Genomic DNA, 12,418 nt, shown 5'->3' with positions numbered 1-12,418 from the left:
AGGGTAGGAAGTTTGGCAAGGTGAACTGGTTAAGTGTAGGGTAGGAAGTTTGGCAAGGTGAACTGGTGAAGTGTAGGGTAGGAAGTTTGGCAAGGTGAACTGGTTAAGTGTAGGGTAGAAAGTTTGGCAAGGTGAACTGGTGAAGTGAAGGGTAGGAAGTTTGGCATGGTGAACTGGTGAATCGAAGGGTAGAAAGTTTGGCAAGGTGAACTGGTAAAGTGAAGGGTAGGAAGTTTGGCAAGGTGAACTGGTTAAGTGTAGGATAGGAAGTTTGGAAAGGTGAACTGGCTAAGTGAAGGGTGGAAAGTTTGGCAAGCGGAACTGGTTAAGTGTAGGGTAGGAAGTTTGGCCAGGTGAACTGGTGAAGTGAAGGGTAGGAAGTTTGGTATGGTGAACTGGCTAAGTGAAGGGTAGAAAGTTTGGCAAGGTGAACTGGTAAAGTGAAGGGTAGGAAGTTTGGTATGGTGAACTGGCTTAGTGTAGGTTAGAAAGTGTGGATGGTAACTGGCAAAGCCTAGGGTAGAGATTTTGGTAAGGTAAACAGGGTAAGTCTAGGGTAGAAAGTTTGGTATGGTGAACTGGTAAAGTGAAGGGTAGGAAGTTTGGCAAGGTGAACTGGTTAAGTGTAGTGTAGGAAGTTTGGCAAGGTGATTTGGTAAAGTGAAGGGTAGGAAGTTTGGTATGGTGAACTGGTAAAGTGAAGGGTTGGATGTTTGGCAAGGTAAACTGGGTAAGTCTAGGTTAGAAAGTTTGGATGGTAAACTGGGTAAGTCTAGGTTAGAAAGTTCGGATGGTAAACTGGCTAAGTCTAGGATAGAAAGTTTGGCAAGGTGAACTGGTTAAGTGTAGTGTAGGAAGTTTGGCAAGGTGATTTGGTAAAGTGAAGGGTAGGAAGTTTGGTATGGTGAACTGGTAAAGTGAAGGGTAGGAAGTTTGGTATGGTGAACTGGCTTAATGTAGGTTAGAAAGTTTGGATGGTAACTGGCAAAGCCTAGGGTAGAGATTTTGGTAAGGTAAACTGGGTAAGTCTAGGGTAGAAAGTTTGGTATGGTGAACTGGTAAAGTGAAGGGTAGGATGTTTGGCAAGGTGAACTGGCTAAGTGAAGGGTAGAAAGTTTGGCAAGGTGAACTAGATAAGTGTGGGCTTGAAAAGAAAGTTTGGCAATATTTGCTGGCTAAGTGTAAGACGAAAAGCTTAGAAAGGTGAAATGGGTAAGTGAAGGGTAGGATGTGTACAAAGTGAACTGACAAAGTGTGTCAGATAGGAAGTTTGGCAAGGTGAACTGGCTAGGTTAAGGCGAGGGGTAGGAAGTTTGTTATGAAGAACTAGCTTAGTTAAGGGTAGAAATTTTGGTATGGTGAAATGGCTAAGAAAAAAGTAAAACATTTGGTTTAGTGAATTGGTTAAGAGTTTGGAATAAAAAGGTCTAAATTAAATTGATGAAGTGTATAGTGTGAAAAAAAAAATGTCATTAAGGACAAAGAACATATTTGAGGTAAAAGCATTGGAAAAGTAAACTGGCAAAGTTTGATAAGGTCAGGTCTAGATTAACAAAACTTATAACCATTTTATCCTTTAGATATGTTTGTAGTGTCCAGATGTTTCATGAAAGAAATTTCTATCATGCAGAATTTATACGCAGTGTAGAATTATAGTGAAAAGCAAGGGAGATAACTCATTGTGTTTCAGAATGTGCCAGACACTGAAGACTGTGACACTGTTGCGGAGTCCGAGTGGCTCCCTTGGGTTCTCTGTGGTGGGCGGGGTCGACAGCGAGAAGGGGATTCCCCCCTACCCTGTGTATGTTAAATCTGTCGTCCTGGACACACCAGCTGCCAAGGATGGACGCCTAAAGTAAGTGTCATAGCAGTTATCTATTTTGTGAATGAATAGACAGAAAATCACAATTTCAAATTGTAGACTTCTGTTTTTAGATGTAAAAGATTAATTGTGAAAAAAATAGAAGACTTAAATTTTTAACACACCAGTGGCCATGAACTCATCCAATGACGATATTCATTTTTCTAACACCAACTAATTCCTTCTTGAGAGCTATTATTAAAAGGTCCCAGATCATTGAACATGGTCTATAGCTTGCTGAGATCAAGTGCCATTAATGTTGATCGATTACTTTGGCCAACATTTAAGATAAAAAAAAAATATGAGAATTTTTAACTCAGGAGCCAACATGCCTCAAGATATTGAGAGGAAATGTGAAGTTTAAGGATATTCAAGCCAAGACCATTCATTTAATTTAAGAAGTTTTGTGATGATTTAGAAAATGTTAGCTGATCTAGTGTCTATAATATACTATACAAGGGGCATAACTCTTACAACATTAGCTTCTCTTACTAAAATAAAGTGTTGTCTCCCCTTTGCCAGTGTTCTAACTGTTTTGATTATATTGCAGGTGTGGTGACATTTTACTCAGTGTGAATGAAGACAGTCTGCAGAGTGTAACACACACCAAGGCTGTCGACTTACTCAAGATGGCCGACGGCGCAGTGTCATTAACAGTTGTGTCTTGGCCTGGTACCATTGTATGATGGACACTGTATAGGCTATCAGGTTAAACATTTGTGATGGTCAGTATATTTATATATGTACTGGTCAATTTTTTTACAGCAACTGAAGAGACAATTTCATAAAACATTAAGGGATTGGTCATCATATAAATTCTGGGTGGTCATACTGACCAAATCATTCCAAAAACATTATTTTCCTGATGAAGTCTTAAACCATTCCCTTGTATCAATGAACCGGTCAGCTTTGATGGTTGTGGGACTCCCAGAGTGTGAGAATAACGAGGCATCATTCCCATTGCATGTAGAGCATAGGAGGTCACCTCCTGTCCATTCCTCTGGTCACTACAAGAACCATAGAAGTGTTTGACCATCATGAAATCTTCCTGTACGACTCTGTACAGCTGTTTAAGAAGGATCGTTTGTATTTTTCTACTGTATTTATTAGCTGTATAACTGCACTAGGTCTTTCTCTTCTTGTGTTTCTCCTATTTATAGCCTTAGAGCTGGGCACTGTACCATAATACAACACGTCTCTCATTTATTCCCTAAGAATAACATATTGCAATAATTATACATTTGCAAAAATATTTATTTTCCTATTGAAATAGGAAGTAAAAATTCAGTTTCATATGTAACAAAAATTGCAAATTGTTTCCAAACACAAAATATTTGCTCACTAATGCTGAACAGTATTCAAATTTGTATTGTTACAAATTCTTCTCAGTGTATGGTCACATGACATTGTGAAATGGGAGTAATATTTGGTACCGTAATTCTTCTCAGAATACACCAACTTTTTATATGGAAAATAAATCTCTGATACGCCCCTGCATCTTCTGTACTTACTCAGAGATTGTGTGATACAAGATGTGTATTTTATACTGGGAGAATTACGGTAACAAGAAAACTAAACCGGTAACATGGAATTCCTTTCCTAAAGACACAAGATCTTGTTAAATTAATTTATAGTATTTAGATAAGTCACCTATGGTATGTGTGCAATCATTTTTAAACAGTCTTATCAATCAGAAATGTTCTTTGTTGAATTACCACACAAATTCTAATGGTTGTGGTTGGAAGTTTTTCTGGAATGTCTGAGGAGTCACCAGGGCTCCAATTCACGAAACCATTCTGATGTTCAAACTCATATTCTTTGGCAAAGTATAATTCCTTGTATTTCGTGATTAGATATTCAAGTTTTACATGTTTTCAATGATCTGGAGAAACTTTGAAAAAATTTCAAGCTGATTACCATTGTCCAAGTTAAAACCTTACATATTGACTGCGAGTCACAAGAAAACAACCAAGTTAGTATGAGAATGATTTCAACCAGCATTCTTCACTAAATGTTTTACTTTTACTGGGGAGAAATTTTAGCCAAGACAGCATTGTGAAATCCTAGCCTTACATTATGTAATGCTTGTCTTTACTCATACATAGAAACAAGGATTTTATTCTGGTAAAAAGGTAGCTCAAGGTTGTGGGAGCAAAACAGAGTTCCAGAAACTTCCAGTACAACACCACCATTGATGTGGCTCTTTAGCATATGCGGACATTGAGGTTTGATAATTCTGTCTTCTTGTATGCATAATAATTCTTGTAATATTTTACAAACATGATAAGTGTTTTTTTGAGACTGATAAAGCCAGTTCTGTATCCATTCTATGCATAAAACAAATCATATACATATTGCTATATTTTATTCACTTTCCATATAAGATAAAAACTATAGACTATTTTGATATACTCTGTATGATAGCAAAATTCATAAGACGTTATACAACTATTTCGGTTTCGTTTATAATTACGCCATAAGCAGATAACTATACTTCAGTATATTTTATTTTTATTATTACGCAGACAACTTTACTTTCTGTTTATGATTTTCATGATTATGCAGACAACTATACTGTTTGTTTATGATTTTCATGATTATGCAGACAACTATACTGTTTGTTTATGATTTTCATGATTATGCAGACAACTATACTGTTTGTTTATGATTTTCATGATTATGCAGACAACTATACTGTTTGTTTATGATTTTCATGATTATGCAGACAACTATACTGTTTGTTTATGATTTTCATGATTATGCAGACAACTATACTGTTTGTTTATGATTTTCATGATTATGCAGACAACTATACTGTTTGTTTATGATTTTCATGATTATGCAGACAACTATACTGTTTGTTTATGATTTTCATGATTATGCAGACAACTATACTGTTTGTTTATGATTTTCATGATTATGCAGACAACTATACTGTTTGTTTATGATTTTCATGATTATGTAGACTACTATGCTTCAGTATATTTAATTTCGTTATTACGCAAACAACTATACTACCTGTTTTATATGATTTTAACAATTAAGCCGACACAATACTTCCAGTTTATATATTTTCTCATGATTACACAAACAACTTTACCTCCTGGTTTATATGGTGTTCACGATTACGCAGACAAAAAAATATTCCGGTTGATGAATATTTTTTTCTAATTACGTAGACAAGTATGCTTATTGTTTTTCATGATTTTCACAATCACACAGTCAAGTATAATTCCTGATTGTATAATTTTTTTCACGATTACGCAGACAACTATACTTCACTTTGTATGATTCTCACGATTACGCAGACAAGTACCAGACATACTTGCTGATCGTATGATTTTCACGATTACGCAGACACTATACTTACACTTTATATGATTTTCCCGACTACACAGACACTATACTTCCACTTTATATGATTTTCACGATTACGTAGACAAGTATACTTATTGTTTTTCATGGTTTTTACAATCACACAGTCAAGTATAATTCCTGATTGTATATTTTTTCATGATTACGCAGACAACTATGCTTTATTTGATTTTCACGATTACGCAGACAAGTACCAGATATACTTACTGATCGTATGATTTTCACAATTACCCAGACAGCTATACTTCCTGTTAATACAATTCATGTTGCTGCATACATGTAGTAAGGTCAGTAGCATTACTATGTATGTTATGAGATTGGCCTACACAGACACACTGCAGTTTATATTTGAAGTTTACATATTTTGTACAAAAAATGGTTGTTAATCAGAGATTCATCCTATTAAAAGGGTTAGTGAAACTACATGTATATTGTCATTTCCCGTCAAATCACACTTTGGTGTATATTTTACAAAGCCAGATATACAGTAAAACCTCCATATAACGATCGTCAAACCTCTTTATAATGATCGCCTTTAATTTATAATCTGGCTTACTGTCAACTCATTTCAATGTCATTTTTTTTTTTCGTTTTTCTTCAAAACTCATTTAATGATCTCCTTTGAAATTTCGCCAAACCCCTTTTTAATGCCAAAATTTGACTTGACTGTTGGCAGTATAACGAGGTTTTGCTGTATGTGTTATCACACTTTAAGGAAACTTCTTTCCTATTCAATGACACAACTCATTGAGCTGATTTTGTTTTTGGGACGTGGCACCCATTTATTTATAAAGATTGCACATATGATAAGATATTTTGTATAAATATACACTGTATATGTACAATAATGCAATTATACCTGTGAAGCTTGTTTTTATTCTTCTAAATGTGTTAATATTAATTAAATGCAGATGATTTTAAGATATGGTATTTTTCAAGCCATTCATTAGTATTTTCCCGAAGCATGCTTTTACATTTGTTTGCTATATAGCACCACAAACGCAGTATGAGTTATGATTATTCAGATAGTACTACACTTGATGAATGCCCCAGTCATCTAAATGTTGTAAAGTAAAACACTGATTTATAAATTATATTACCCATTACATTACATAAGATTTACTGATGCTGCATGGTTCAAGTTCTTATATACCATACTCCACCTAATAATTGCCCTAGGTGCTTAGCAGTTCGAAAAAAAATCAGAATTATTCCGACCCCTCCAAAAAGACCTGATAAGCTCAACAATTTAGAAAATTCAGAACAATCAGGACCTTCCAAAATATCCTAATATTAAAATAAGTGCCCTAGGTGCTGAGCAATATGGAAAATTCAGAATAATTCAGACCCTTCAAAAAATGCCTAATAAGTGCCCTAGGTGCTGAGCAATATGGAAAATTCAGAATAATTCAGAAACTTCAAAAAATGCTTAATAAGCACTTGGTAAGTTATGGTAAAAGGATGGGACGGTCGGTTAAGGGACAAGTAGGGAATGGGGGCTAGCCATTTTGGTAGAATACGCTAATTCAAATCTGTGAGCAAATTGTGTGGATGTTGATGTCGAGTGGAGTGTGATATAGAGCAGAGGTGCTATTACATTAAATACGGTAAATTTAATGTCAGTCAGTTATTGGATATTTAAGGTAAATTAATGAAGTCCAGTTCTATTTCTACAAAGTTAATAATGGAGATTTACAGATACATGTATATCTAGTCATTGTTTGATTGTGTTGTGAATTTAAATACATGTGGGATGATGTTTGAAAAGTGTGAGATATCAGCTGTTTGTAATGATTCCTAACGGGTAAAAGTATAAAGTCAACATTCCAAGTTTGTGTTATAGTAGTAAGTCCACAGTTTTCATATATACATACCTGATAAAAGTTACTTAGGTTTGACGATGTAAACAATACAATATCTCATACTCGTGTGATAGGAGGATTTGATTCTTGTGTGAGAGGGAACATGATATCTCACACTTGTGTGAGAGGGACTTTTGATAATGTACATGATATCTCACACTTGTGTGTGAGGGACTTTTGATAAGTCACATGATATCTCACACTTGTGTGTGAGGGACTTTTGATAAGTCACATGATATCTCACACTTGTGTGATAGGGTCTTTTGATAAGGTACATGCTATTTCACACTTGTGTGAGAGGGACTTCTGATAAGGTACATGCTATTTCACACTTGTGTGAGAGGGACTTTTGATACGATACATGATTTATCACACTTGTGCGAGAGGGAATTTTGATACGGTACATGATTTCTCACACTTGTGTGATAGGGACTTTTGATAAGGTACATGATGTCTCACACTTGTGTGAGAGGGACTATTGATAAGGTACATGATATCTCATACTTGTGTGAGAGGGACTTTTGATACGATACATGATTTCTCACACTTGTGCGAGAGGGAATTTTGATACGGTACATGATTTATCACACTTGTGTGAGAGGGACTTTTGATACGATACATGCTTTCTCACACTTGTGTGAGAGGGACCTTTGATAAGGTACATGATATCTCCCACTTGTGTGAGAGGGACTTTTGATAGGGTACATGATATCTCACACTTGTGTGAGAGGGTCTTTTGATAAGGTACATGATATCGCACACTTGTGTAAGAGGGACTTTTGATAAGGTACATCATATCTCACACTAGTGTGAGAGGGACTTTTGATAAGTCACATGCTATCTCACACTTGTGTGAGAGGGAGTTTTGATAAGGTACATGATATCTAACGCTTGTGTGAGAGGGACTTTTGATAATGTACATGATATCTCACACTTGTGCGAGAGGGACTTTTGATACGATACATGCTTTCTCACACTTGTGTGAGAGGGACCTTTGATAAGGTACATGATATCTCACACTTGTGTGAGAGGGAATTTTGATATGGTACAAAATATCTCACACTTGTGTGAGAGGGACTTTTGATACTTTATGCAATTTCTCACACCTATGTGAGAGGGAGTTCAATACTGTGTACATTGTCTTACACCTGTATGAGAGGGAGCCTTGAATAAAATCTCATACCTGTGTAAGAGGAACATACCTGTGTGAGGGGGCCTTGATTCTGTGTACAATTTCTCACACCTATGTGAGAGAGAGTTTGATACTGTGTACATTATCTCATACTTGTGTGAGACGGAGCCTTGAACATTACCTGTACAAAACAGTTTATTCCTAAAATTTCACAAGCTTTTAGGTACATGTATGAACAACCCAACCCCCAATAAAATCATTATGATCTAGTTAAGATGCAAACACTTTAAAAATTCACATGTTAATGACTATTTATTCATTTCTGACAATAAACTGAGACATGTGCACTATTGGATTGTACTGTTAATGTTGCATATATTTATATAAATGTTTCACTGAGTGAGCATGGAATTCTATCTCACATGTGTAAATACCTGTGTATTTCACTTGCATATTTAGACGAGGTCAGATTTCTTCATTGATACAGGCCTAGAAAAAGAAGACAAGTTTTATTGTAAAACTATTGAAAACAAATTTAATGACAAATATCTAGCTAATTTATCAAAGTCTTGGAACAAAAAATTCGAATGAATTATGTATGATTTTCCATAAAAACGTTTTATTGTTCATTAGATGCCGCTCCCCATGTACATTTTTAAGAGTAAGCCCTGTTTTTGGATACAGAACATGTACGCATATTGATGAGTAAGGACAGACGGACATACAAAGGCACGGCATTGGGACTGCTATTATTGCACAGGGGAATGTATTTTCATTTCAAACTTATTAGAAAACCAGATTTTAATTTCGTAGGATAATCTCGTAGATTTTTATTTCCTCGGAGAAATTTTTAATTTCGAACATCAGGTTATTATTGTGTGCTGGCCAATGGCTTACTAATGAAATCAATATCCCAACTCTGGGTGGGGGTGTTGGGGTAAGTACGGGTATGCCATAGACTGAACCACCCAGGAAAACAGTGGGATTTGTTTGAAATTTGTCCTGATTTTATCCACATATGGATTGGGTTGAGAATTTTTCCATACCTGATGTTATAGGATTTCTCCCTGAAATGTTAATACGATTTCTTAATGTATTGGTATGTAGTATTTCCACATGTCATTATACATGTATAGGATTCCCATATTATTGGTATGGGATTTCTTAATCTAATGGTACGAGTTTTCTACATGTCATAGAATAAGATTTCTCTACCTTGAATTGGAATAGGATTTCTTAATGTATAATATTAGTGTGTGAATTTCCACTGTAATTGTATGGGATTTCAGTTTGTAATATTATCGGATTTCGACTTGAATTGGAATAGGATTTCCACATGCAATGGTATGGGATTTCTCCATCCAATAGTATAGGGCCGATTTCCACATGCCATTTGTTATGGTATGCAATTTCCACATGTATTGCTTTGGAATTTCCGACAGGAGAACACAGGTGAGACACGTAGTCCGAGACATATGTGGCCATGTTTCTTTGGACAGTGAAGGTGGAACATCACTGAAACACTGTCCCCGGGGACAACACGGAAGGGCTGTGATTACAATACACTGTTTGTAGCGTAACACTTCATTTATAATGGAGGAATTGTTTCATAAAAGCTACCCAAATGTCTGACCCCGCTGGTCATACAGACAGTTTTATCAAACCATCATCAGCACTTTCTCGAAATCTGGTAATTTATTAACGAAGAAACAAATCAGATCCCTGCGTAAAAAGACAATATAGCTGTAATCAGCGTCCAGCTGCCGTGACGGGACGGGACCCTACGGACGCGTTGTACATCAACATCAGAATAGGGCTACTATAAAACAAAAGGCTGCTAGTTTATTGATACGGCCACTTTACGGGTCTGAAGACTCGGGTAGTGGTAATTAGACACCCATCAATCATTCATACGGCAAGTACTGACGTTAAACAACAATTGCTGCGAATTTGTACAGGATATATGTTGAATACCTCAAGGTAAATTTGATTTAAAAGTCAACTTTTATAAATTTTGTATTTATTAAATTTATATGATTAAAACGACCACCTGGCTAGGGTTTAAAAGATTTAAAAGTACATAGTACTCCATGACAGTATGCATCTGGGCTTTATCTTCACAAGTGACTACCCAGGGTTTATAGTGGTACGGCTTTGTTCCGTGTACTATGTGTTATTTTAGAGGGAATTAACTTTTGCCATTTCGTTTGTAGAAACAATTAAACCAACATGTTACTTCTGTATACAAGATAGGTGCTCAGCATGTAATCTATAATTTACAGGTTCTGCTATCAACTACATAGTGTATACCTGATCATTTTTGCGGCATTGACATTTTCACATAACTGCGGATTCAAAAATGCAGCAAAAAAAAACAGCTCTAGGCATGGTTTTAAGATCTAGTTTAAGAGTAAAACAAAAGAGCTGCGGTTCAAAATATCGGAGCATTGTTGCTTTGCCCATTAGACACTGATTGTGAACCAGAGGCCTGAAGACTTCTTTCTCTTGACCAGTTCATACTTGATAAATCGGCTTATTTTGTAGACATGTTATGTGACAGTCACATGATAGTGCAAGAAATTAACAGACATGACGGACAAACCTGTTCCCAAGGAATTTTACAATGCAAAAATATTAATCTCTGACAACAATCTGAAAAATAACACTGCACAAATTTAAAGGCTTATACAGTATACAGGTTTTGATGTCAATAGTTAAAATGTCCTGATGGAAAAGTTTTACTCAAATTGGACGACGTTGAGATGTTCTACTACTAACAGGTAGCCATTTTAGTTCAAGTTGGTATATACACATGGTGGGATTTCCTTAAGAGTTACAATATAGACAGTTGTTTGATATAGACAGGTTTAGATGTCAGTATATACAGGTGTCACATTACAAAGTGTCTGTTTTACACTGATTCTATAGAAGAGAATAGCAGGCTTCTATTACATACCGCTGGGGAATTTTTCCATTGAAACCTTTGTTATTTTAAATTAACAAATATTGTCTTGTTACTTTGTGTACACGGACACATATACCAGGATATTAGATTGATAGTTATTGCTTTCCCCCGTGCTAATGGGTATGAATATTTGTTTGGAGGATGACGCCTGCTGATAAGGGTTACACCTAATATAGATATCAGTCGAAGTGATTCCTCTTAATGTATTACAGTGTTTTTGGATTAGCATGTCGACATTGTGTGGAGGTATTTCTGTGGTACAGACAGTCGAGTCGCTCACCCGCGACCCATTCTAGTACATACGCCTGTAATTCGCTGCGTATCTGATGTTGTAGAGGGTAGTACCGACATTCCCGTCACTCATCAGTCTTCCAATCTTTGTTATGCGACATTTTCGTATGTACATCAAAGGCGCCTCCAATTCACAACTGCAAATTTATTCAGTTGTAATGATTCTCTGAAAAGACAGAATTGTAGATTGTTACAACATTATTGAATGATCATATTTAGTGATAACAGGTTTTTTAAGAAACAAATATAAGTCTGGCATAGATTGTCACAGAATATTCCCGGAAGCGTTTTCTTGTTGACACAAACTTGTCCAATATGAAACCATTATCAAATGACAATGTTATTAGTCATGAAAAAGGGCTGATCCATAACCTTATTAATACGGGGTCCCACACACTGTCTACCCTATATAATAAAGGTTCCCATGTACTCTCCATGGTTTTATTGTACACTATATGGTTACACTACATACGTTTCCTATATGGTTACACTTCTCTGTATGGTTCCCCTGTATTATAAGGAGTCAATGTATACTAAGTGTTTCCCAGTTACGAGGGTTCCATTGTACCTCTACCCTGTACACTATATGCCCGGCCAGTACACTAAAAAGTTCCCTGTACCCTATATGAGTCGACCCAATACAATAAAAGGTTCCCCTGTACAGTACAGTATAAGGTTCCCCTGTACAGTACACTATAAGGTTTCCCTGTACAGTAAACTATAAGGTTCCCATGTACAGTACAGTATAAGGTTCCCCTGTACAGTATAAGGTTCTCTGTACAGTATAAGGTTCCCCTGTACAGTACAGTATAAGATTCCCCTGTACAGTACAGTATAAGGTTTCCCTGTACAGTACACTATAAGGTTCCCATGTACAGTACAGTATAAGGTTCCCATGTACAGTACAGTATAAGGTTCCCATGTACAGTACA

General features: G+C 36.1%; 1 protein-coding gene and 1 long non-coding RNA gene across 4 annotated transcripts in view; both read left to right on the top strand.

Annotated features, from left to right (window-relative positions):
- The window catches only part of LOC110459915 (ligand of Numb protein X 2-like), a 94,253-nt gene extending 86,317 nt beyond the window's left edge, over positions 1-7,936 (top strand). The window contains exons 11-12 of the mRNA XM_021512422.1: positions 1,631-1,855; positions 2,412-7,936. Of these exons, the coding sequence (XP_021368097.1) occupies positions 1,631-1,855; positions 2,412-2,547 (361 nt within the window). The 3' untranslated portion in view covers positions 2,548-7,936. The remainder of the gene's footprint in view (positions 1-1,630; positions 1,856-2,411) is intronic.
- A 7-nt stretch (positions 7,937-7,943) lies between these two features.
- Positions 7,944-12,418, top strand: part of LOC110459929 — an 8,269-nt gene continuing 3,794 nt past the window's right edge. Inside the window, exons 1-2 of one of the 3 annotated variants that reach the window (XR_002463948.1) lie at positions 7,944-12,161; positions 12,276-12,400. This is a non-coding gene — a long non-coding RNA (uncharacterized LOC110459929). Of the gene's footprint in view, positions 12,237-12,275; positions 12,401-12,418 lie in introns of all 3 variants that reach the window. The other 2 variants (XR_002463949.1, XR_002463947.1) reach the window with 2 other exon arrangements.

This window comes from Mizuhopecten yessoensis, unplaced genomic scaffold (assembly GCF_002113885.1).
Source record: "Mizuhopecten yessoensis strain PY_sf001 unplaced genomic scaffold, ASM211388v2 scaffold10275, whole genome shotgun sequence".
Classification (NCBI taxonomy): domain Eukaryota; kingdom Metazoa; phylum Mollusca; class Bivalvia; order Pectinida; family Pectinidae; genus Mizuhopecten; species Mizuhopecten yessoensis.
The sequence above is the reverse complement of the archived record's forward strand: the minus strand, read 5'-3'. Positions and strand labels throughout refer to the sequence as shown.